Source organism: Cucumis sativus, chromosome 1, assembly GCF_000004075.3.
Source record: "Cucumis sativus cultivar 9930 chromosome 1, Cucumber_9930_V3, whole genome shotgun sequence".
NCBI classification, from domain to species: Eukaryota; Viridiplantae; Streptophyta; class Magnoliopsida; order Cucurbitales; family Cucurbitaceae; genus Cucumis; species Cucumis sativus.
Genome location: NC_026655.2, coordinates 7909900 through 7935194, shown reverse-complemented (window position 1 = coordinate 7935194; position 25295 = coordinate 7909900). Strand labels below are relative to the sequence as shown.

Genomic DNA, 25295 nt, shown 5'->3' with positions numbered 1-25295 from the left:
TATATATTATATATATATATTGCATCTTTTATGGGTAGATCATTTGGTTGCCTTATGGAGTTTGCTTCCCTACATTTACATCAACATGGCCCTTACTCATTCATCATAAATTTATGGTAATATATAGCTCTCTCAAGATTTGTTTTCTTTTTTCTAAATATTTTATGATCTCATGTTTCTGATTCCAAATTAATGGATATATATATGTACACTATTTATTAGATTTTATTTCATCAAATTTAAATACAATCTATTAGGGATGTAATTAATTTGGTTGGTTGGGTTTTTTAATTTGAAGGCTTAATTTGAGAAAATAGTGGGGATCAATGGCCAAAAGTATTAGAAATTAAGGTCTCTGTGTGCCCTTCCTTAGTTAAGACTGATAGTATTAAGTTATGGGGAATATACTATTTTTTTTTTACACTAATCATTCATTATATTATTGACGATCCAAAGGGCATATATGCCATTGCATGTGTTTATTAAGTTGAAAAATGTATTGAATAACCAATTAAGAATTTGTTTCAAAAAAATGTTTTTCAAATTCTTTTTTAATAATCTACTCATGGAAGAGAAAAGCACACAAAAAACAAAAAGTCATTTTTATTTAAATTGTTTTGGTTAAATCTATTTAAATTATGTTTCAAAAACTATTTAAATGATCAGTAGATATTTCATTCTTTTAAACAAACCCAACACCCATAAAACATATAACATTTGTGTTCATGTGTGTGGGTGTTAATCTAATTAATATCAAATGAAATATTTATAGGTTTGTTATATATATGAACAAATTTAAGCTAAGATTGGTAGTAGGTACAAAGAAAAACTACATCCACCATTGTTGTGTATTTGGATGAACATGTCACATGAAATACAAATGGACTAGGTGTGATGACTACATGAAGTTAGATTAATAATTAGTATACTCTTTCTTTAAAAAAGTACGTCAATGATATATGTGACAAACTACATTATTCAATCAACACATACAAATATTTTTTTTTCTTAAAGTTGAAGGTAAGACAAGCATATGAAACCAAATTGGCCAATTGCTCATGCCAAATGCTCCTAACTAAAAGTGCAAGTAACTTTGGGTACATTAGGGCAGAAACGTTAGGGTTGGAATGAGTATACTCAATCATGCAATACTCATCTCTCGTTTGAATATTCGCTTGCAATTGCAATAACACAAATGAATCATAACAATATAAAATAAACTCACAACCTATACTCATTAAGCTAATAAGTTTGATTTCGATTCTCAATCGCATCAATAGTACTAATACGTGTGATTTGTGAAAATCCTCTTATTTTTGTAAAAGAATAGTTAAGCTGTTCGGTAGGTAAACTTTTAATTTTTCACCTTCACACCTTTTTTTTTTTTTCTTAACAAAACTTAATTAAGTCTCCTTAAATTTTTTTTATGTTTTTTACTGTTAAATCTTTTTTAACGTTAATTCATAAGTTTTGTATAATAATATACATCTTACCCAATTTCAATTTAAGTTTATGTTCTAAAGTGAATCCTTAAAAAAGATTGTTTTGATTTAAGCTTTTACCTTAAACTGAAGAAAACCATATATTTTTCCTAATCAGTAATATTAATCCATATGACTCGTTACCTTAAATAATCCATATGACTCATATATCATAATTTGAGTAACCTAGTATTTTAATTTTTTTAATTCATAGCCAAATATTTAGATAAATTTTGAATTACTTATTATGATTTTTCAGCTGTCATTATTCTCATACTTTTACTTATAATAATATTAATTAACTCATTAATCCAAATCACCATTTATCATTGAGAATATTTCAGTTGTCTATATATGAAACAATACTAACTCTTTGGATTTTTGGACTATATTAATTTAGCTGGCCACACTAGTTGCTGATAACTTCCATATATTTTTCCTCAAAAAAAAAAAAAAAAAAAAGTTCCATATATAAAAACATTAGATTATTTACAATATTTTATCAAATCTAATTTATTATCAAAATTTGTAAGTATCAGTTTTATTTAATAGAATAATAGAAACTAAGTTTTAAACTTTCAATTTTCATTTTTAAATAATTTGTGTGTATTAGCTAGTTTTTTTATGTCTTTATATCTTTAAAAAAAGATAGGAGGTGTAATATATCTCAAATTTTATTAAATTAAGGTTCGCTTCAATCATCATACATATATATAGAAGTTTAGTATAAATTAAGGATGTGATTGGTTTAACATTTTACTTATTTAATTTTGAAAATAAAACTATTTAAAAATTGATGTGTATATGATAATTCAAAATAACTTGGTTCAATTTAAAGAGATCCTAGCTAAGTCTTATATATCATACTTTTCAATTGAGCCAAATTAAACTTATTTTTGCAACATTTCTCACTCTCATATAGTAAATGCAGACATAGAAGGGAAGCAAAATTGCTAATAAGTTAGCATCTTTTAATATCTTCTTCTTTGAGGCCTCTTTGAAGTTTGAAAAGATGTCTTTCCAACTTTTATGCTTTTCCCAGCTCCTTCTCTAGAGAGTGATTTGGTTTCAGATTTCTGGGGGTTTTGTAATTTCATATTCTGCATGAACTTTGTGTTGAAAAAAAGATAAATTAGTATTACAAGTTACAACAAGGTGTGAGTAACATAAATTAGTAAACTTAAGTATCCACTAATTAGCATATACATACCACTCCTTTGGACACATTCATACACTTTTAGTTGATATACTTTAAAAGATTGAAAAGTATATAAACTAAAATTAAAGATATTGAATGTATGAAGATGAGAATAAAAGGAATAAAAAAGTGTTAGCAAGCAATATATAAGATGTAAGAGGGTAGTGTGTGTGGGCAGGTAAATATGAAAAAGAAAAGATGAAAATGGGAAAAGGGGACCAAGAGACCTAGTCCTTAACTATTTCCATGCAATAACAAGGCATTGAGAAAATTAATAAATAAAGTAGAAAAGTTGTAAAATTAATAAAAATGGCAAAGATTTTCTGAGATTTGAAGTCTCAGTGTGGGGAAGAAACAGATGCCTCAGCCTCAGCTCCTTCTTTAATGCTTCTTCTGATCTCTTTCTCTTCCTTCTCTCTCAACTTTCAAAATCATAAAACAAAAGAAATCAAGGTATTGCATAGAGAAACAAAGTTAGCGATAGACCCGAGGAAGAAGATTCACATAAACCCCTCAATTTCAGTGCTTTTCTCAAAATTACTTTCAACGAAAACAAAATGGTGACCAATTTAATTCTCTCTCTCTCTCTCTCTCTCTCTTTCTCTCTCTTTTTGAACTTTTAATTTTCATCGCTCTTTTTTGCAGATTTTTTTTCTCTCTAATTTATTTGGAAATTGTAGATTCTTCTTCATTAATTTTTCCCCCCCTCGATCTCCCACCTCAATTTCTCAAATCTTTTTGGATTTATTATCAAATTATATAAACAAACCCCCCCTCTAATTTCGTTTTATTCCTCTGTCTAATTATTATTTTTTTTCTTTTCTTTCCAATGGGTTAGTTATTAGAGTATAATGTGAGAGATAGGAGATGAGGAAAACTCAAGCCAAACGACAGCGTATTCCCCGGAGAGGACCTGGCGTTGCCGAGCTTGAGAAGATCCTCAAGGAGCAAGAAAGCGGTGCCGCCACTGATCATCAACACACTTCTTCGCCCCACACTAATTCTACTTCTACTGCTGCTACTACTACTACTCATCCCTTGTCATTAAACCCTCCACGGCCTCCGCCACCGCCTCCGCCTCCGCCGCTTGTTCAGATAATGACGCCGTCGCCGCCGCCGCTCCCGCGTGACTATGTTGCTTGGTCGAATAATCTTCCGTTGTTTCCAACTCTTGAATTTATTCCCCCGCCTTATCTGCCAACGGTCGTTACCGAAAAACCCTTGTTTCCGACGACACGAATGTCGGAGTCACAGCTGAATTTGGCTCCGTATTTTCTCCCGAGTTTTCAATACTCTGCTTCGTCCTTCAATCCTGACCAATATTATAATCCGATGGTGAGACGAGGATCGAGATGAGATCTTATATATATATATATATATATTCTCTTTAGGGATTTTAAAATAAAGAAGTGTATGGAAATTTGATTAATAAAACTTTGTCAGGTGAATGTTAATCAAGGATCTGGATCATCGTGTCCGTCAGCGACGTCATCGTCGGCGGGGAGACATTTTCGTGAAATAGAGCACCCTTCAAGCCAAATATCTACGGATTTCAACAACATTTGGAACTCGCCGGAGGAAGAAGAAAAGGCAAATTACTTCTCCTTACTTTTTATTTTTCGAATAAGGATAATTTTATTTCCATTCTTAAAATTTAAAAATGTTACAACATAATTTTTAATTTACTTTTTTATAAAAATGGAATACTATCCATTTCTCCCTAAATTTTAGCCTTAGTTTCTTAAGTTTTAAAATTTTACCTTCCTAAAATTTTGACGTTTGTTCTAACTTTAGATATCTAAATTTCAAAGTTTAATTTATATTTTTAGTTATACTAATTAATTTAAATGAATTAGAAGAAGTATAATATGTTAAGATTCACAGTTAAAATTATATTTCGTACATTTTAAATTAGTTAAAGGAAATATTTAAAAAACTTAAATTTCAGAGAGAAAATAATCTATTGATGTCTGTAATTTTTTGAAAAAAAGAAAAAGGAGTTTGAGCTATATTAAAATAGAAGAAAATAATAAAACTGATTTGTATGATTTTGATGGGATATTATTATTATTAAAGCAAAAGTTTGAATTAATAGTGTAAATTGACAGATGGTGAATGCAAAGAGGGTGATACCCTTTTTGGAAGAAAGCCACAGGGAGGAAGCAAATAATAATAATAACAATAATATCATAGAGAAGATGAGAGTTGAAAACAATATTATGGGAACCAAAGATTCATCTTCATCTTCTTCTTCTTCCATGGAAACTAATTGCTCTCCATTTCATTTTCATTCAAACTTCAGGTATTCTTCTTCTTTTCTTTTTATATTTCTTCATTACAATATTTCCTTTTTTCTTTCATTTTAATTGAAGTTTTTTTGTTTTTTTTATTTTTTGTTGGTTTTAAGATTTGGTTTAACAATTTTTAGAAAGTGGATTATTATGTGCAATAAACATAAGTGTTAAATAGGACAGGCTAGATTATTATCAACCAAATCTTTATACAAAATATATCCCCGTTTTTGGAGGTCTTAAAATTATTGTTTCTTTAGTCTTTAAAAATGTTGATTTAGAACTCAAAAATCATTTTGTATGTGTGTATATATAATTTAGAAAATTTAAAAAAAATGTAAATTTGGGTTTTTTTATAAGAAGATTAGTGTAGTTGAGCTAATATAATGTTTTAAGTTATAGATATCAACTTTGGTTCAATTTTACATGTATTAAGAAAATGAAATTTGAAAATGAGTAAGTTTCACTTTATTAAAATCTCTAAAAATCGTATAAATTCAAATATAGATTAATATAACAAAATGAGTTTTTAGTTCACCAACACGTAAGAGAAGTTCTAACATCTTCTCTTCAATAATCTTGAATGTCTAAACTAGTTAAGGTCGTTATGTTCTTCACGTTATTGTCACTCATTATCCATATGATAATTGTTTACTATTATTATTTTGATTATAATTAATTTTGGTATTGTTATTGTGTTACAAAATGTAGAGGTACAAAAAGGGGTTTAGGAGGCCAATCAAGGATGAGTAACACAAAAAGAAGTGGAAGGTATCAATTAGGAGATCAAGAAAGCAATTTGATGGCATTAGGATCTTCATCTTCCTCAGCTCCAAATGAAATTCCAACCTTCAATATTTTCCATCTCCCCCAAGTAAATATCTCTAAATTTTCATCTTCATACTTCTTCAAGACTTTTCTTTAAAATTCCTATAATAATCAACCATCATTCTCAAAATATACTCTCTTTTTTTTCTTCTCTTCATAGAAAAAACAATTTTCTACCTATTTTCAACATATGCATATTGAACTAAGTGCAATCAATAAATTTTTAGTTTATTTACTGAAAATTATATTGTAAAAATTACTTCAAATCGTATATTAATAATATGTAATTATATCCTCAATTTTTATTTACAAACTTTGAGCCTCTTATGTTAAATTTGACCATCTAATTGTATAAATGGTACAAAGTAAGTTTTGAGATTCAATTTTATATCATTGAAGATCGACGATTTTAAGGTGTAATAATTGCAATTACCCGAGTCGATTTTAAATCTTAATTTTAAAAGAAAATTCCAAATAAATCACCCAAAAAAAAGTCTGACCAAACAAAATATTCCAAAAGCAGGTAGCTAGAAAAATGCTCAAAACCAAAAACAAATGTCTAATCCAATACCAAAATGTCTAAAATCCAACAAAAAAACAAACACTCAATATACCTACAAAAGGCACCCACAAAATTACCATCTCTTAAATAGTAATAATATGGAAAATTTTCATTTTTTTAATCTTTATATTAAATCAAAAATAAATATAAAAAAATCAATTCAATTCTAAACTTAGAATAAATGGTATCATTACTAATTTTCTAAAATTGTTAAAAAAAACTAATCCCTAATTAATTACTTAAATCAAAATCATTAAGATACCTATACTCTTTTCCTTTTAAAATATTTGGGATTTTATTCCTTTGTTTTCTAGAACCATTACTTTAACTAATTTTATGATTACTTTCTAGTTCTATGTTTTTCTAAAACGAATGAGTTGTTAGGAGTATTAATTTCAAACCATACGTAATATTAATTTATTTTAAGACTCTTGTACTTTTAGCTTTGGTATATTTTGATAAATATATGTTTATTTTGAATTCTTGGTCATTGTACTTCTAAAAAGTAACCGTTTATGTTCCTATACTATCATTGTTAAGGAAAATAAAATACAACTTTCTCAAAGTACAACACTAAAATGGACCAAAATTGAAAGTTAGGGACAAAGTAGCATTCAAACCTAAAATAAGAAGGGATAAAGATTTTCCTCAAGAAGAAAAGGTGATATATTTAAGGGTAATATATACGCGTGTGTGTGTGTGTATGAAGAGGGCAAAAGAGAAAATTCACAGGTGTGAAATTATTTTGAAAGGAAACCATGGAGGTTCCACAGCATAGAGATGAAGGAGGATGTCCCTCAGATTACTACAAACTTAACTTCAACTCCTCCTTATATGAATCAAACTCAAACACAAAGGGCAACAGAGAAGTTGGCATGATCAGCTCTGGAGCCGGATCCGAAGCCGAAGCCGAAGCTGAAGGCATCGATCTGAATTTGAAGCTGTAATGTTGTTTGTTCTGAAGGAATTAAAAAGCCTTGACAAAGAGATATTTCAAAGATGTTTGTAACCGAAAAAAATATACATACATACACGATTTAAGGCTCTCAATTTCCTATATTAATTTAGTTGTAGACTACCTGTAGTTTTAGTGTAGAGAGCTACATTTGGATAGATGTTTCCCAATGTCTTACTTTAGAGTTTCAAGATTCTTTTAGGGAGTTCTTCTCTGATGAATTATATGTAAGAGATCAAGTGGTGGGAGTGGAGCAGAGCAAATATGTATAAATGTATGGTAATTGACATGCATGCATTTTGAGATTGAAGATTTAAATGCACCTTGTTCATTTATTGTACTCTCGTCTTAGAGTGGAAGGTACTGTTTAGAATAAATAGATGTCAATCTCATCAAGCATCATACGATCTTATACATGTTATTTTATATGTCAGTCTTTTTTTCCATTAGCTTCTTTGTTATGTATCTCGAAGATATCAATCCTTTATGATTATGTAATTCATCTCATGCTTACTAAATGTATGCATCATTTTTATAAAAAAATAGCTATAACTTTATATGTGGCATCATTTCGTACAAAAGTAGGAGATTTTTATTCCCTGTAATGATACTATAACTAAACTTAATTTGTGTTACGTTGGAGCTAATCAATTTTGCGTTTCATGGGATTTCAATTTTGAGGTTAATGCTACTTTTAGTCTCAAAAGTATTTGCTCTGCTCGTTTGCATTATCATACCGTTGTTGGGTAGAGTGTATACTCCGACTATTTGAAACTAAATATTAATAATTAATCTATTTTCTTAATACTATATTTAAGGAAGCTTAATTAGGCGATGGTGCTCAATTTGGGTGTTGTTTCTTCCTTCTTTTGTGTGAGATCTTGGTGTACTCTTTTGCAAGAAATACATTGGCTCAACAATTTGTCTTCTCTACTTTTTCGTTACTCTAACTGGTTTGTTTTAGAATATTGTTGTCTAGTTTCCAAATTGAATCTTAAAAGATAAAAACAAAGTTACAAAGAACAGATCATTGCGAAAAGATTGAGAAAATACAATAGTTTGAAAATTTTGTTAATTTTATTTTTTTCGAGATTGGTCGATGTAGATTAAAAAAATCTAGATACTCCTAGTAACATTTAGATATAAATTTAGTTATTAAACTTTAATGCTTTATTCTTTATGATTGTATCTAATGGATTAGACCTATATTTTTTAACATTTGATAGATCTTTGAACTTTCTTTAAACTTTCAATGGTACAGCATGCCCTATAACGTCAAAAAACTTTTTAGACTTGAATTTGATATCTTGATATCTAATCTTTAGTACTGGACATGTTAAAAGACTTTTCTAAATGAAAGAATCATCAAACGTAAAATTGAATTGTCAATCTCATACAACATTTAATTTTAATTTTATATCCCACTAGTCCATAAGTTTTTTAAAATGTTGAATATGTCATCATAAATATAAAATTAAAAATTTTAAACCTATTTCTTTAAAACACAATCCACCAAAATGAAATTGAATTAATAATATTAACCTGATCCAACTTTATAGCATTGGTTATGCTCTAGTTTTTGCATGCCCTTAACTGCTAATTTTGTAATATTTTATCATACTTACAACTGCCTCTTGAGAGTATGCAGTTTTCATGTTATTCAATGAAAAATCGATTTTATTTTATTTGAAAAATATTAGAACTTAGATGTAAATTTATCATAATAAATAACACCCTAACTTTGCAGTTCAGCCCGCTCTAACTATTGTACAACAATTGGAGCAGTTTTCGTTGAAAACTGGGAAGGAGAAACAAATATTTAAACCATAGGTTAATAAACAAATTAATACGGTCATCAATTGCCTAATGATTTTAAAGAAAACTGTGTTCAATTAATGTCACAAGGTAGAAATAATCCTTTTTAAGTTAGAATCCTCCTGCTCCAACTCTTCATGATCTTCAATCTAACGAGTCTAGACCATATACAGGATCAGTGAGGCATATGACTGAGCTGCCTCTGCTGGTAAAAATGGGGAGCAACCTCGGTTAACCATCCCGGATCAATGGTGACAACATTACGCATATATTGTCGATCAGTTGACACGAGTGAATGATATACGACCCACTTTGGATTAACTCTGCAACACAAAATCAAGAGGGGTTTAACAAACATGAATCAGATGGTTGCTTTGCGTCCCAACTTCTCAGATTCTTGAATAGCCGAATTGAAAGACGGGTTTATTTATATTATGAGAACAAATCCTACTACTTTGGATCCTGAAGTTTCAATGCTTGAAGAAAACTTGAGAAGCATCCGTTCAAATCACTAGTCCAGTACTAGATTCCTTGCTCAATATAACTCCAGCCAACAGCCAACGCTTTGGACTTAAAAGAATCCCATGAAGTTTCTAGTAATTTAATGTCAGACTGATTGTTGAAACTAACCTGAATAACACTGAAGAGGGATGAATATAAACTTCTTGAGAACCTCTGACGGTCTTGTACATTCCATTGTGGCTGTATGCCTACAGAAGACCAAATTTATCAGCATATACGGAGAAGGGGAGAAGGGGCCATTTGATCAGTGTTTCTAAATGTATGTCTAGAGACGAACTGTTTAACAGAGAGATCAAACTTAAATCATAAGTTTGTGTATTTACTGAATTAATTTCTAAACAGAGATTTTCAGATCCTTTCTTCTTTCTTTCTTTCCTTTTTGTTTGCCAATAAGAAACTTCATGCATTGAATAAAATGAAGTTACCAAAAGGAGAGAAAAAGTTCCCACGCCAGGAATAGGATTACAAAAGGCAAAGAGAAAAAAAAAAGTTTGCACCAGCAATCAAAGATGAGATTAATCAAAAGGGCAGTACAAAATTTGAGATACTGATAGAAAATAAACTCTAGAAATTTGGGTGGCCAGCGCCTGTTTCTACCAATTAAATTTCTTCATGTATTAGATAAGAGGGCAAGAGTAAATTAGAACAGGAAACTGCTCACCTCTATTTGACAAGCATTGGCAAAAAATCCAGCAGTTACTGCCTTGCGTATGGCCTGTTGGAAGAAAATGAAAAAAGGTATATTTTAATCAGGTTTTATGAATTCTGAAGGAACAACAAGTACCAAAGATGAAACTGGAGAACAACATGGTAAATATAAAATACCATCCAAAATGCAATTAATATATATATATTTATAAAGGTGATGGTAAAAAGTAGGCAAAAACTTACCGTAGTATCTCTTTCACATGATTTCATGATGATACCTAATCTCTGTGCTATTCTTCTGAGTTGTTCTCTAACTTCCATAACCTTTTTCTGCACAAAATTGGAACTTTGTAAATACTATGAGGAATATATTGGAAATATGTGCGTGTCAGACCATAAATCTCCTGCTCTATCTCTTTCGAGTGGGGGATAATCAGTGAAAAAATTGTCCATCAAAAACAATGAAATGCAGAGAATTATTTTGTATGCTTCCAAGTATGACCTAAAAAACATACCATGGCTTGGTAATTTATAAAGTTCTTGTGACACCACTGGGAAGATTTATTAGATTGAAGGAATCCCTTGTATACATTAAGAAAGGTCACATGGTCGCCCTGCATGCATTAAAATAGTTAGTCGTTAATGTTACACTGGATTTGTTCATCGTGCTCTATCGATTCTTAACACAACATTGGCCTACTTTTCAAACAAGGACAGGTTCATGAAAATGCTAATCATATTGACAGAAATTGATGAATATAAGATTAGCTTAGATGGTCTGTTATTCACTATTCCCTTATTAATATAACTTGCTAGAAATTTCAACATCAGCACCTCAGCTGCAGCAAATCGCAACCTTGCTTCATCAAGCTCCTTTTGCGCTCCCCTACTAGAAGCCCAAATGGACTGCAAGATGACATTTTAATCGTAAACATAAATGCAAAATTTTGAGGAATTGAACATTTAAAACATATGAATTTCTTGATTGCTAGGCATGAGCTTTGAAGATCATTTTTGACGTTCTTGTGGGTACACTAAAAATAAAGACTTGCCTGGATTGACAGTACAGCGGCTATTGTCATTATCTCCTCTGAGCACCCAAGTTCACCAGAAGCTAAGATCATTTTTGAGATCATTGGCTCCTGAAATTTGTTTAGAAAAGGGAACGCATCTTCAATAATATTAGTCTAAACATAATATCACACTTGAATAATTCATCCCTCTTAATGAAAGTAATTCTCTTAGAAATATAGACATATAGACAGACAGAGAATAAATACGAAGAATGCAGATATACTCGAACAGACTTGAATAAAAATACGAGCAGTCAAAATTGAAAGAACAATAATCTTATGTATTGGAATGTTATTAGTGACTGAAAAAATTGATCAATCAAGCCATTGTAGCATTAAATTTGATTTAGAAAAAGGTGTACAAATGGTATGTAATAAATTTGAAATGCAAAAATATTGGAGGATAAAAGCTTAAAGAACAATATCGCTGGTGTACATGACCACACTTAACGTACAAGTGGAATCTCTGCAACTTGAAACCCAATTGGTGAAGTAAGCTTAGCATCATCATCCAAGACTCCAAGTGAATAAAGAACTTCTAATGCCCGAACCATTACTTCAGGAGATGGAGGTGACGGCCAATCAAAGCCTAGAATATTATCAATTCCCAAGGCTTTCAACTAAAATAATAATTCAAGATTAGCAACATAACAGTACAGAAAAAACAGTATTTCAGTTGAACTATGACAGCAATAATTGTGAGCTAATTTTTTCACTAGATTACTGTTAGTCTCAGTAATTATTTGACTGCCTTCTTGCAAATATCTATTTATTTGGTAGGAATGAAGGCATTGCAGTAAAATAAAGGTTTTGAAGGATTTTTTTTTTATCTTTGAGTGTTCGGGCCAGCTTACGTGCACCTCAACTAATCTCACAGGACAACCCGTCTGACCCTACAACATTTGGGGGTCAAGGAAACACGTAGGAAATTAATTCCTAGGTAGGTAGCCACCATGGATCGAACTCAGAACCTCTTAGGGGTCAAGGAAACACGTAGGAAATTAATTCCTAGGTAGGTAGCCACCATGGATCGAACTCAGAACCTCTTAGTTGGTTATTGACCTTTTTACCACTAGGCCAACCCATGATGGTTAAGGTTTTGAAGGAAGTATTCAGAAATTCGCGTGAACTGGGAAAGAGCCATATGCTAGATCCTAGGGGACAGCATCATGGCATCTCAATCTGAATGAAATGGCCAACACTCCACATTTCCATTTATAGCATCTTGATTCTTCAGATGCAAAACCAGTTTTTGATCACTTACTAGGGTACAATAATATTAATGTCATCACAATTTAAAAAACATACTTTTTTAACACCCTTTGAGAGGAGAAGACCATTAAAAAAATATACCATAGAACAAAGTAATGAAATTAGATAGCAAAGAGACAATATTCTAGCTGAGAAACAGAAATTTTAATGCTTGAGATCAAGGATATCACTTTGGGAATAAAAGATTGACACATCAGACTTGGTTTTTTTGAAACGGAACCACATCAGACTTGGTTTGTTACCTTCCTTCAACTTTTATAGGTTTTTATTTCATATTGAACCACGTTACTATTCTTTGAACACGAGGAGCTAAAATCTTGGTTCTTAAGGATTGATGGAGGAGAGAGCAGTACCAGTGGTGGCCTGGTAGCGAGGGAAAAGTGTCAACCAGCAGTAGGCCAGCAACTAATAAGGAATGGCCGAGGGGAAGAAAAATGGTGAAGGGGAAAGAGGGGAGAAAAATAAAAGGAAGTACATACATATATATTATATATATATATATATTATATATACTTATTATTATTTTTATTTTTTATATTAAAATGGCAAATTAACAGTGGTTAATTATTTAACAGATTCTGTTATTAGAGGGATTAAAATCGATAATTTTTAAATATTGAGGACTTATTTGTTAAATTTTAAAACTTAAAGACTAACAAACTTCAAGGACCAAAAGTGTGTGGTAACAATTTATAGCTTCCGATACTAATCATTTTTGTTGTGATGAATAACATTATATCTTCCTCAACTGTCAGCAGGAAGAAACAGCAGATGTCATCGTGGCAATGAAAGTACTGCAACAAAAACATTTACCTGAATGACGCAGGTAACAAGATTTGATCTTTGCATTTCAGGAATACCCTCTGCGGGCATTTCATTAATGAAATATTCTTCTGTATACAGTCTGCTTGAAGCCACATAAAAAGTTGAATGAGTAAAGTGAAACAGACCGGACAAGTGTGCTTGGTAGCATTACAATAATTTTAGTTCCATGCATGCAGAAAATGTCATATTATTCTTCAAAAATGGTGCATAAGAAACCAATAAGTCGATGAATCCAATTATGCAACTGTGAAGTGTTTAAAGGAGGATCAGTAATAATTTAAGAAAAATGGGAGATTGGAAAAACAATAAAAGGCAGAAAGATCAACTAAAATAAGCTTGACGTGCCACTTTTAGTAGTAACTTTTCAGAAGAAAACTGTAAGTGGTAAATCATGGTTAAGCAGAAAAAACAGTGATCAGAATTATGCTTACTTTAGTTCAATTGACAGCATAATGCAGAAATTTTTCCTAATCAGAATATTAACGGTCATCAATTATGACAATCAACTATGACTTTCATATGATTCTATCACAGTGTAATAAAAGGGGTCCTTTTCCCAAATTTCTCGTTGGTTGCCCCTATTAAACAAAATAGTCTCCTCAAAGGCTCCCGGACAAGATGTTAAATTCAAACCAATCGTCTGCACTTAAAGGACAAGAAAAGAGGAGAAATATTGCAATTTCCTGAAGATGCTAAGATTTTCTCGAGGTTTGTCGGTATAGAAGTGAATCTGTCTAAGAAAATTATGTCCAATGTTTGCAATTGGCAGTGGCATTAAATTTAGTAGAAAAGTTTTGGACCGATGGGTGGGAGATAAACCTCTTTGCACCTTATTCCTCCATTTGTATCATTTGTTTGATAAAAGGTTGCATTCTACTCATCCTGTGGCATCCATGATATCTGTCTCAAGGAAATCCTCCTCCTTTTCAATAAGGAGATGATAGAGGTGTCAACTCTATTATCCCTTTTGAGTATCTCTCCCTTGGCATTAAGTAGTTCTTTGACTCTAGGAAAAGGATTTAGAACATCTTCTACGTAGCTCCCAGTTCACTCATTTGTTAGGGGGTTGGTCTTGGAGCAGTTTGGGTCTTGTTAGCAAGAAACAATATTATCATTTCATGCTGGAATCACCACCCCCAAGCCTTCCTTCGGGATATGTGCAATGTTTGTTGGCAAGCTTGTTGATTTGCATGTATTGGGTGTTTGGCTCAAGAAAAATAGTAGAGCTTTTAGAGGCGTTGAGGATCTTGAGTTGGGTTGTGGAAGTCTTAAATACAATGTCTCGTACTAAATTTCTACCATTCGGGCTTTTTGCAATTATTAGCTTTGTTTGATTCTTTTAAATTGGAGCCCCTTTCTTTCTTTTAGATTGGTGTCCTTTCTAGTTTCTTATGACTCCTCTGTAGGACAGCTGTTTTTTTTCTTCAGTAGAAAAAACTAAGGATCACTTCTGCAACTAGAATACGAGGTAGGCTCTTGATATTTTTACTAAAGAAAGCCAGCTTTAAATGTCTACGAGGTAGGCTCTAACAAATTCTCTAAAACATTCCCAATTACTACCTACTACTACTACTAGTACTACTAAATCTTCTAATAAGAAAACTTTCAAAACCATTACTGAAGACACTTCGAGTGTCAAAGGCATTTTCCATCAAAGCATTCATAACTCCTACATTCAAGAAAACTTTATAAACCAAATTCCAATAAAAATCAAACCTCATACAACAGAAAATTTGATACCTATAAGCCCTATGACTTGTTTACAAGATTACTTTTAAAATTTCAGCTAAGAGATAGAATTCAGTTTTCTTAGGACATTTCCTAGCATCTCGACGAAATTTATCAGGGAGAGAATTTATTTTCTTCATCATTTGGGAAAGATGTCGTTTTGATTCTCAGGTTTTGAGTCTAGCTTCCATTTGGTTCTCATGTTTCAAAATATTACACTTTTATCTCTGTGTTTTGAGTTTCAATTTGATTTGGTCTCTAGATTTCAAAATGTTACACTTTGACCTATGTGTTTTGGGTTTAGTTTTCATTTGGTCCCTAGCTTTCAATATTTCACAATTTTACCTTCAAGTTTCACAGTAAAACGCACTTTTAGTTGATTAATTAAAACTATTAAGATACAGTTTTATTTAGTTAATTTTAACTGTGATGAAAAATTAGTGAAAATAATTTAATTCTTTTAAATTAATTAATTGACATTAACACTAAGAACTAAGGAATAAGGACTGCAAGTGTATTTTGTGAAAAGTTCAAATAGAAAATGTAAATCTTGAATTGAATCCTAGAAACCAAATGAAAATAAAATTATAAACTCAAGGGTAAAGTGAAACAGGTTAAAACTTTGGGAACAAATAGAAATTAAACTCAAAACACATGGGTAAAAGTGTCAAACATAGAGATCAAATGAAAACTAGGGACACCAAAAAGGTATTTTCCTTCTCTTCTATTTTCCTAAAGGACTTAACTTTCATTGAGAAGGAATGAAAACGAGGACGTCCAAAGAAAATGAGCCTACTCAAGGAAGAGACTCCAATAAAGAACAATAACATCAAACGTATTAGTTATAGAATAATTTCATCCACACCCAAAGAGAAACTCAGAACCTCTAACCCTTTAAAGGTTTTATTGTTTCTTTCCCCAAAGACCCAACAGAATAGCACAGATTCCAACTAGCCAAAGAAGCCTCCCTTTATCTCGAAAATGAGGTGACAAAAGAACTCTTCAATCATCCCCTGCATTTCATGTGCCTAACAATCTAGATACCAAATATAGCAAAAAAGCAAGTCTTGACAGACTCAGAACTCTACATACTCGTAGCTTCATATGATATAATCTAGGGCTTCCTCTGCTTTTCAACAAAGGATACAGCAAAACAGCCCGATCAACGAGAACTTTTTCAAGTGTATAAAAATTGAATGGTATGAACTCTTCCTATGGGAGAGACGAATTGTTAACTCCATTTTAATAGTTGCAAGAGTGCTGCCAAGGTTTCATGTTCTTGACTGTCAACTTAATACCAACAAGAGCAAATAAAAAACATAACTTCATTGATGCCAATAAATTCAAATTAATTATAGTAGGTCAATATCAATATAACAGTAGTTAGTACTTAATAGCAATGATGAAGACCTGTAACACTTCCCAGGTCGAATTCTTCCAGCCCTACCGGTTCTTTGTCTAGCTGAGGCCTTTGATATAGGTGCAACAATAAGACTTTCGATATCAGTTATCTGCAAAAGAGGAGGTAAATTAACAATACGTTTCTGGATCATCACCTATATAATCCACATAAAAGATACTTCACCAATAAAGATGGTTAAGATAGTATTTACTATAAAAGTCTTGAACACCCAATTATTAAAAACACATCAAGACTCAATCTATAAAAGAATGGAAGTTACTAAGAAACCATAAACCTTTATACTCGTTATGAAAAGATAGAAGGAAGCTCAACTTCATGCGGAAGATACAAACCATAAACCTTTATACTCATTATGAACTAAAAGATAAATAAAATTACAGGATTGTAGAACCGCTGCTTGGAGAACCCACTGTCAATAACATAGACAATTCCCTGCACAAGACAGATGAGTACAGAGTGAAAGGAATGCCAATCAATTCGAAAGTTTTTTTATAAACACACAAATCTAACCTCTAGAGTTAATGATGTCTCTGCTATATTTGTCGAAATCACTACTTTCCTCTTCCCCCTGGGGGTCGGTGAGAAGATAAGGTCCTACACAGTTTTGTATCATAAGCATATATAGGCAAAAAAAGGAGTATTGAATGAAAATCAAATTGAACCAATAGGACAAGATAACTTGTCACTGACCTGCTCTGCACGTGAAAGCCCAGAGTACAAAGGCAAGACGATCAATTCTGAAAAATAAGAATGCAAATCAGTTCTGAAATGAACCAAAATCTACATATGAAACAACTTTAAGTAAAATCAGGAGTAGTTTTCAGGCAGACCACAAACTGTTTAGTGTGTGCATTTATTTTTGTACCAACAACCATATAAAATAAGCAATTGATAAGAAATTGGATCTATGACCCAACAGTACACAAGTTTAGATTCTCACGGTGCTAGGAAAATAAAAATCAAAAGGAAAACAATGCTGAATAAACTTATCTCAAAGTTAACAAAAAAAACCTGTAGGGATAATGAGACCCTAATACAACAAAGATAGGGTGCATCCGACGCTCAGGAGTACATATCATACATATCCAACTATTTCAAGTTCTAGATGCTACATGATAAACAAGTGTCCATAGCCAAAATCTAAATAGAAGGTTTAACAAACAGACCTGATTTTTTTCTGTCATTTTGCCCTTCTTCTATAAGTAATTGAACAGCAGCATCAATATCATCTTGGCCAGTGAGAAATACAAGTATATCACCTGGAGGTTCCTACGGGACAAACATAAATTTAACCAAAATATTGTTTTTTTTTTTTCTTTCAATAAAAATATTGTTAATGAGAAACATTACATTATGGTATGCTATGGTCTGAGGAACACAAAATTTTGTGGCTATCTGAAGAATTTTTACATGCCATAGAAAGTCCATTTAAGCTTTCTTCAAACCAATTTCTTACATTATTTCAAAAAAAAAAAAAAAAAAAAAAAAAGTGGAAGTCTGCAATTGCAAAATGATGGTTTGTAGTAGTTGCTGCAATTGCACAGCTTGGATGCTAGAAGCTTAGAACTGACGTTCTAAAATGTAGAAGTTCACTCTCACCTCTTTCTAATGGAAGTTGTCTGTTGAAAAATAAATGCAGCTATTGAATAAATTGTAGACAAATGTTCACAAATACATTATCTGCATCTACTTGCTCATGCAACAACCTTAAAACACCTCCTAGAACAGGTGATTCGTGTGCTGATCAAAGCATCCAACTTACAGTAGTAATGGAAGTTTACAACTAGCAGTTAACTTCATACTTAACAGTTAACACTGCTACTCTTTTGATGCTACTTCTTTTAACTTTGTCTTTAAAATTAATCGCCCGCAAATGGAAAAATGCATACATCAGCTTAAAGTATCAATCAGTGCTCATACCACATGTTAATACATAGTTACTTGTAAATCAATAATGATATACACAATCTCAGAGGTCACCTGTTCATGGATCGACAATACAGTTGAAACAGCAGACTGAACATAATCTGAAACAGGCTCCTCAAGGTAAAAAATTTGTACATTAAACCCTCTTCCCTGAATGTGAGAAGGTATTAAATGTATCAGTTATAGTCTCCATTGGATATGAACGTCAACAAATCCCTAACAAAATAAAAACATCTAAAAAAAAGACAAAAAAAAGAGACCTTGCTTCCCTCAATTTATGTCTTCTGGATTATTTCCTTTTCCTTTTGATGCTTTTTCTATTTTTTCATTCACTCCTTTGGTATCTTTTGAGCATTTGTCTCTTTTCTTATTCAACTAAAAGTTTTAAATTAAATAATAATAATTAAAAAAACTAAAGTAGAGAAAGATGGCCCGACAGTACGAAATTTGCCAAATTTTATACCTCAACTGACAGGATTGCAGGTTCCACCTTTGGTTCAAGTGTCTCACCTTCAAGTCCTCTACGCCTTTTACTAATTTACAAAAAAAAGAGGTCTGAATCAATATTGGCTTCAGTATCCATTTTTATTGGTTGGCTAGTTTTAAAAAATTTGCATAAGATGTTTTCTACTTTTTGTTTAAGTTTTAATCATAAAAAGCAATCAAACAACATCTCATTTGATTAGATGAGGTAACCAAACAAGATATGAAAGCCACCAATTCTATTCCAAAGGAATTGCAAAAAAACTCTCCAATCAAAGGAGATGTAATAATATGTATATTCATTAGCATACATACCCGCACGCACACATACACATAAAAAAAAAACCAACCCCAACAAGAACCCACAAAAGCGACAAATCTAGAGTTCCACCACTCATTCAACCTTTAACACCTCAAGATCTTATTCCTGTTCAGCTAGCTTTATAAAGACAACACTAAGTAGCATTGAGTCATTGACCAGGGGTTATGGGGAACATCTTGAAATTTGTTCATATATTTGAGAAGGCCCCTGGTTTAAAATTATCTTTAAAAGAGTGAGTTGCTTGAGATTCATATTGCTAACCCTGAGATGGAAGGGATGTTCTCTAGGTTGCAAAGAGGGACATTGGCTATCTACTTAACTGGATCTTCCTTTGGGTGGTAATTCAAAAACTTCTTTTCGGCAGCCTGTTATTGAGAGAATTCGACACAAGCTCCATAACTGGAAGTGTGTTTTCATTTTGAAGGGTGATCGCCATACACTTATCCATGCGTCTCTTGCTAATTTGCCCATTAACTTATCTTTTTTTGTGTACCAAGTACCAACTAAGGTTTTAAGTGCTTTGGATAAGTTGATTCGTGATTTTTTAGAAGGTTTGCATTGAAATGGTGGTATGGCATAATGTTAATTGGGAGACTGCTCAACTTCCAAAATTGATGGCTGGCCCTGGAATTGGGAAATTTTAGCATCATAATTTCGCTTTATGGGCTAAAATGGATATGGAGATTTTGTACTGAAGAGCATGAGCATGCATTACAGCGAAGGCTTGTTGATGCTAAATATTATGCGTCTGTGACTGGGGAGAGCTTGCCCAAGAACTATTCAATCAGGTTTATAAATCCCCTTGGAGACATTTATATAAATCCCCTTGAAGAATTATCTGTCAGACTATTGACTTGGTTGCTAGTCATGTGCAACGTTCCCTTGGTGATGGGACTTCTACTTCTTTTTGGACTGCCTCATGGCTTAGTCATGGCCCTATTATGCTTGTGCTTCCTACGCTTTATCGCCTTGCTCTTTTTCTGATGCTATTATAATCGGAGAAAACCAATGCATGGGATATGCCATATGCGCCTTCAACACAACCTTAAAGATTTGGAAACAAATGAATGGGATAGTCTTTCTCATCTTTTGGCCTCAATTTGTCATCGAAATTACCCCAATCTTGGACTTAGCCACTTCATTCATCTTTGCACTATATTGTTAAATCACTCATGGAGTATTTAGTTGGGATTGCAAACCCTCTTTTAAAAGTTATTTATTTGATGATTTGGAAGAATCTTATTCCAAGAAAATTAAAATCTTTCTTTGGGAGCTCAGGCTTGGAGACATTAATACAGCAAATAGGTTGCAGCGGAGAATGCCTTATATTTGTCCGCTTCTTGGACTTAGCCGTTTGATTCTTCTTTGCACTATTTTATTAAATCACTCCTGAAGCATTTGGTTGGGAATGCAAATCCTCCTTTAAAAGGTCTTTAATCAATTATTTGGAAGAATTATTATCCCAAGAAAATTAAAATCTTTCTTTGAGAGGATGCCTTATCATACTTTCCCCTTCTTGCTGCATTACGTGTAATTCTAGTGTTGACTTTCATGCATTGTCCATTAGCTTCCCAATTTTGGGTTGCTGTTTTGGAAGCTTTTGGATGGTCTTTGCAATTTCCCAGCAATGTTTATGTCTTCTGACGTCTATTTTCAAAGGTCATCCTTTTCGTGATTCCAAGAAGATTTTATGGTTCGCATCTGTGCGTTTTTTTTTTTTCTTTTGGCATCTTTGGGGTGAACGGAATGGTCAGATTTTTAGGGATGTTTTCTCTTCTTTTGATCATTTTATGGACATGGTTCTTTCTGTAGCTCTCATTTGGAATAAATACGTACCCTTTTGCCCTTTCTAGTTCATCCTTTTTAATTTCCAATTAGTGAGTCTTGTTGTAAGTAGTAATTTACCAGTCACGAATAAGGTGTTTGGAGTTTTACTCCTCTATTTCAAATTTTTCTTTTCTTTTTTGATAAGAAACAGAGACTTAAAACCATAATGTGTTCAGCTTCAAACAATAGTAATAATAAAAAGAAATATAACCTCATTTGGAAGAAAGTTGACATTGATTTAGCCTCAATTGTAGCAGAAGAGATAATCAATCGCAGATCGGGTCGTCGCCGTTGAATCTGGAATACAAGTAATCAACACAATTACAGAATGCTTAAGCTGCCAAGTTATTGAAAGACATATTTGGTCCTGATCAATGATTTCGTACCTTTTTCAAGAGACCAAGTAACATGTCAGTTGAGATAGACCTTTCATGTGCTTCATCCACCATTATTACACTATAGTGAGCAAACAAAATTATTTTATTTTTTTAATTAAGAACTGCAAGCATAGCACAATAGAATAAGAATTGATCCAAATAAAAAAATACAAATCAACAACCAGCTCTCTTTTGTTAACTCAAAATGTTCATGTGAATAACCAATAAAAATATTTAACCGATAATGGAAAAGAAACTATTCAATCATAGTTAGAGAAACCAATCAGATAATATATTAACAGACAGATATTAAAATTACTACAAAAAGTGGAAAGTAAAAAAATAAATAAAATAAATCAACAACGAGGCTGCACGACCTTACTTGAACAGGCTTTGTTCTATAGGTTGTACATCTATGTCATTGAGTTCTAAATAAGCAAGACCACACTACAAAAAGATAAATTCATTACCTATACTTGGTCAAAAGAGGATCATCCATCATCTCTCTGAGTAACACACCATCTGTGAGAAATTTTACCCTCGTCACATCCTGTGCTGCCACAAATAGAAAACCTATCAATAGGCATGTCATAAGAACAACAATTCTACAAGAAAAATACAGTTCATTGGCAAATATTTATTTTGCATTGAAAATATAGGACTAAAGAGATTGATCTAGAAAGAAGAAAAGGTCTCACTGGGTTTGTAAGATCTTCAAATCTGATGGTATAACCAACTTCTTCTCCAAGCTTAACGCCCATCTCTTCAGCCACCCTAGAAGCAACTGCCTGTGAAATAATAATAGTTCTTTTCATTTAAAAACAAAAACGAAACCCTCAAAAGTACAAACAGATGTTCAATTGTTGAGAATAAAAAACATAGTGTGATAACAAAGAATAGTAAAAGCCAACCCCAAAAGAGGAATAGAAACCTTTATATCATCTCTAGAATAGAATAAACGATTTTATACTTTCAATTGACCATTCCTGTGAACAGAAAAAGGATTGTCCGATAAGAACTTTATGGGAAAACTCAGCCCAAGCATTCCCACTACCACAACCACAACTGTTTCATATGTATCATACTTCATACTTCTTGAAACAAAAAATGAAAATTTATTTTCTATGCTAAATATTTAGATAATAAATTACAGCAATAACAAGAAGCTTGGTCCATCAAACTAAACCTTGACAGTTGACACAATTCACACAACTTTATGGGTCAGTTTAAAACTAATACGACCAAAGTTTTCCTTGAATAAAGAAAATTGCAGAAAGCTACGTGATATAACAATCAACACAACAGCATTATAGCAACTGCTAGCAATATAGAGCAAAAATGGCATTGGAAACCAAGAGTTATCATCTAATCTGCATAATGCAAATTGCAAGCAGCATGACGAGGAAAGCTAGTGATATACCTGAACAGCCAGTCGTCTTGGTTGGGTGCAGGCAATTACTCGACCACCATCAGCCCAACCTGCTTCTTTGAGGAACTGCACTTAGCAGAGAATGTAATTACAAAATTAACAAACAAACTAAATAGTGAAGGTATCAAAGTTCAATTGAACCCTTGGAATCCTGTCTTTCCAAATCAGAAAGTAAATAGAAATGAAGAGCTTACCTGAGGAATTTGAGTGGTTTTGCCACTTCCCGTCTCACCAACAATGATAGTGGTGGCATGAGTTTCAACTAAATACAGAATGGCGGTGCGATACTTGTATACAGGTAGTCTCTGTCTCTGCTTCTCAGTACTGGAGAACCCAAACCTGTTCCACAAAGACATACATACAAGGAAAGTTATAACAGGGGAGTGAAGAGAAATATGATAAAGCTTAGCCATTGAATTTGAGAGTGGAAGAGAATGAAGAAAAATAAGATACCCAGATGAAGAAGAAGAGTAGGAAGAAGAAAAGAAAAGTACGCCACCCTCTCCATCGTCAAGCAGACGGGGCTTCTCGGTGCCCGGTTTCCAGAATTGCGCCATTTTTTTTTCTACTTGCCGATGCTCTGCACCAGCTCTCCAGAGTAAGAGAAATGGGTTGAAGTTGGATAGTTGAACAGAGGAAAATGGGCTGTTTAATGTGAAGATCAAAGGCCCATCAGGAACCAACTCCAATGATTTTGGGCCATGCAATGGGCCACTCCAACTTAACTTTACTCTTTTCGGGTAAAGTATATTTGAATCTGAAACCTTTGAGTCGGATTACATATGTAATCGAGTTAAGTTTTTGTTTGTCATGTTTACCATATTTAATATACATATGCATGTATATACATACTACCCACTCGACATATTTGAATATTAAATGAAATGTGATCTTTGAATAGTCGTTGAACTTTTGACTAAGGGTGTAATCGGGTTGGGTTGGGTTGGGTGGATTGGGTTGGGAGACATTCTCAACCCAATCCATATTTTCGGGTTATATAGGTTGACAATCCGAATAACCCAAATTTAGTTTTCAACCCAACCCGTAAATATATGAGTTAGGTTTGGGTTGGATTGTCGGGTTGTGTTATTAATGTTTTTTTTATATACTTTCTAATGAAAACAGAGGTGTACGATGAGATTGTAAGGGAGAAGACAGAAGACTGAAGTGAGATGAAATAGAAGAATCAAACACAATGAAAACGGGTGACTGTGAGTGAGGAGATGAAAATTGAGGAGGGAGGAAACATAATTTTTAGATTTTATTTTATTAAATAAATAATATATAACAAAAAAATATTATATATATTATATTAATTCTGGTTGGGTTGGGTTGACCCAAAATTTTCAACCTTCCAACCCGATACCCAACCCAACCCGAAAAAAATCAATTTTTTTAACCCAACCCAACCCACATTTTAACCTAACGCAACTCAACCTTTATAATATGAGTTAGGTAGTCCGAATTATTCGGGTTCAACCCATATTTCTACACTCTTATTTTTGACGACATATCAACATTTTAATGTTTCATACATTTGACATTTTTACCTAACGAAATAATTGATATTTTTGAATATGATTAAAACATCACCAACATAAACCGAGTGTTAACTCGAGAAATTTAGTTTGTTTAAAAACAAAAGAAAAATGTAACTGTTTTAAATATATTTTTGTGAACATTTTTATTTTATCGAAAGATGGCTGTTGGCATTTGATATTTATCAATGTTTTTGTCAACGTTATCGTTTCAAACATCGATTTTGTGTTAAAATTTTGTATTGAGAATTATGCTTCATAACTCATCCTTTTATTCGTATTCATGTGCATCTTTTAAACAAATACTTTATTCTCTATTTAAATTAATAAATAAATAAATATGATGTAACGCTCTAGACCTATGGCTCATAATTTGGAGTCGACAAGGAGCCCAACATTTGTTGCATCATTTTGTTCCAACAAATCAACAAGTTTTTTCTCAACATGTTTGGTTTTTCACTCACATGCATATTCTAAAATTTTTCAGGTCACATAGCATAAAATTGTTCCAAGCCAAGCACGATGGATTTTGAAGTTTCTATGTTGCATAGATAATAACTTTTAATTATTTTAAGCACATCTTAAGAATCTCTAGGATGTCAATTCATTCATATTCATCTCTTAAACTTCCGACGTTACATCTTTGTTTGATAATTACCTTTTTATTTGAATAGATTTAAAATAATAATAGTGAACATTTCATTGAAGATAAAACAAGCTTAGTTTCTACAAAATAAAGTCTGACCTTCACTAAATTATCGACAACATGAAT

At 32.4% G+C, this 25295-nt stretch overlaps 2 protein-coding genes across 3 annotated transcripts; one reads left to right on the top strand and one right to left on the bottom strand.

The window, feature by feature from the left end:
* The first annotated feature begins 2883 nt into the window (after positions 1-2883).
* Positions 2884-7707, top strand: LOC105434463 (arp2/3 complex-activating protein rickA). 2 transcript variants are annotated; one of them, XM_031882322.1, is made up of 6 exons: positions 2884-3239; positions 3518-4014; positions 4123-4269; positions 4788-4981; positions 5682-5844; positions 7113-7707. In XM_031882322.1, exons 2-6 carry the CDS (start codon positions 3547-3549, stop codon positions 7305-7307), a joined length of 1167 nt encoding a protein of 388 aa, XP_031738182.1. In that variant the 5' UTR covers positions 2884-3239; positions 3518-3546; the 3' UTR covers positions 7308-7707. The 2 variants fall into 2 exon arrangements, with proteins under 2 accessions (XP_031738182.1, XP_031738184.1); XM_031882324.1 differs by lacking the exon at positions 2884-3239 and having other exon boundaries at positions 3309-4014.
* Positions 7708-8971: 1264 nt separating this feature from the next.
* On the bottom strand, positions 8972-23600 carry LOC101216027 (probable pre-mRNA-splicing factor ATP-dependent RNA helicase DEAH9). Its single transcript, XM_004148732.3, has 23 exons — positions 23439-23600; positions 23180-23324; positions 22977-23051; positions 22255-22344; positions 22027-22106; positions 21566-21635; positions 21391-21476; positions 19011-19080; positions 18602-18697; positions 17788-17890; positions 17312-17358; positions 17132-17215; positions 17000-17053; positions 16609-16709; positions 13459-13549; positions 11829-11993; positions 11353-11442; positions 11135-11206; positions 10816-10914; positions 10544-10630; positions 10314-10367; positions 9761-9840; positions 8972-9453 (listed from the first exon to the last, which is right to left on the bottom strand). The coding sequence occupies exons 1-23, from the start codon at positions 23540-23542 to the stop codon at positions 9306-9308; spliced, it is 2091 nt and encodes a 696-aa protein (XP_004148780.1). The 5' UTR covers positions 23543-23600; the 3' UTR covers positions 8972-9305.
* Between the last annotated feature and the right edge of the window lie 1695 nt (positions 23601-25295).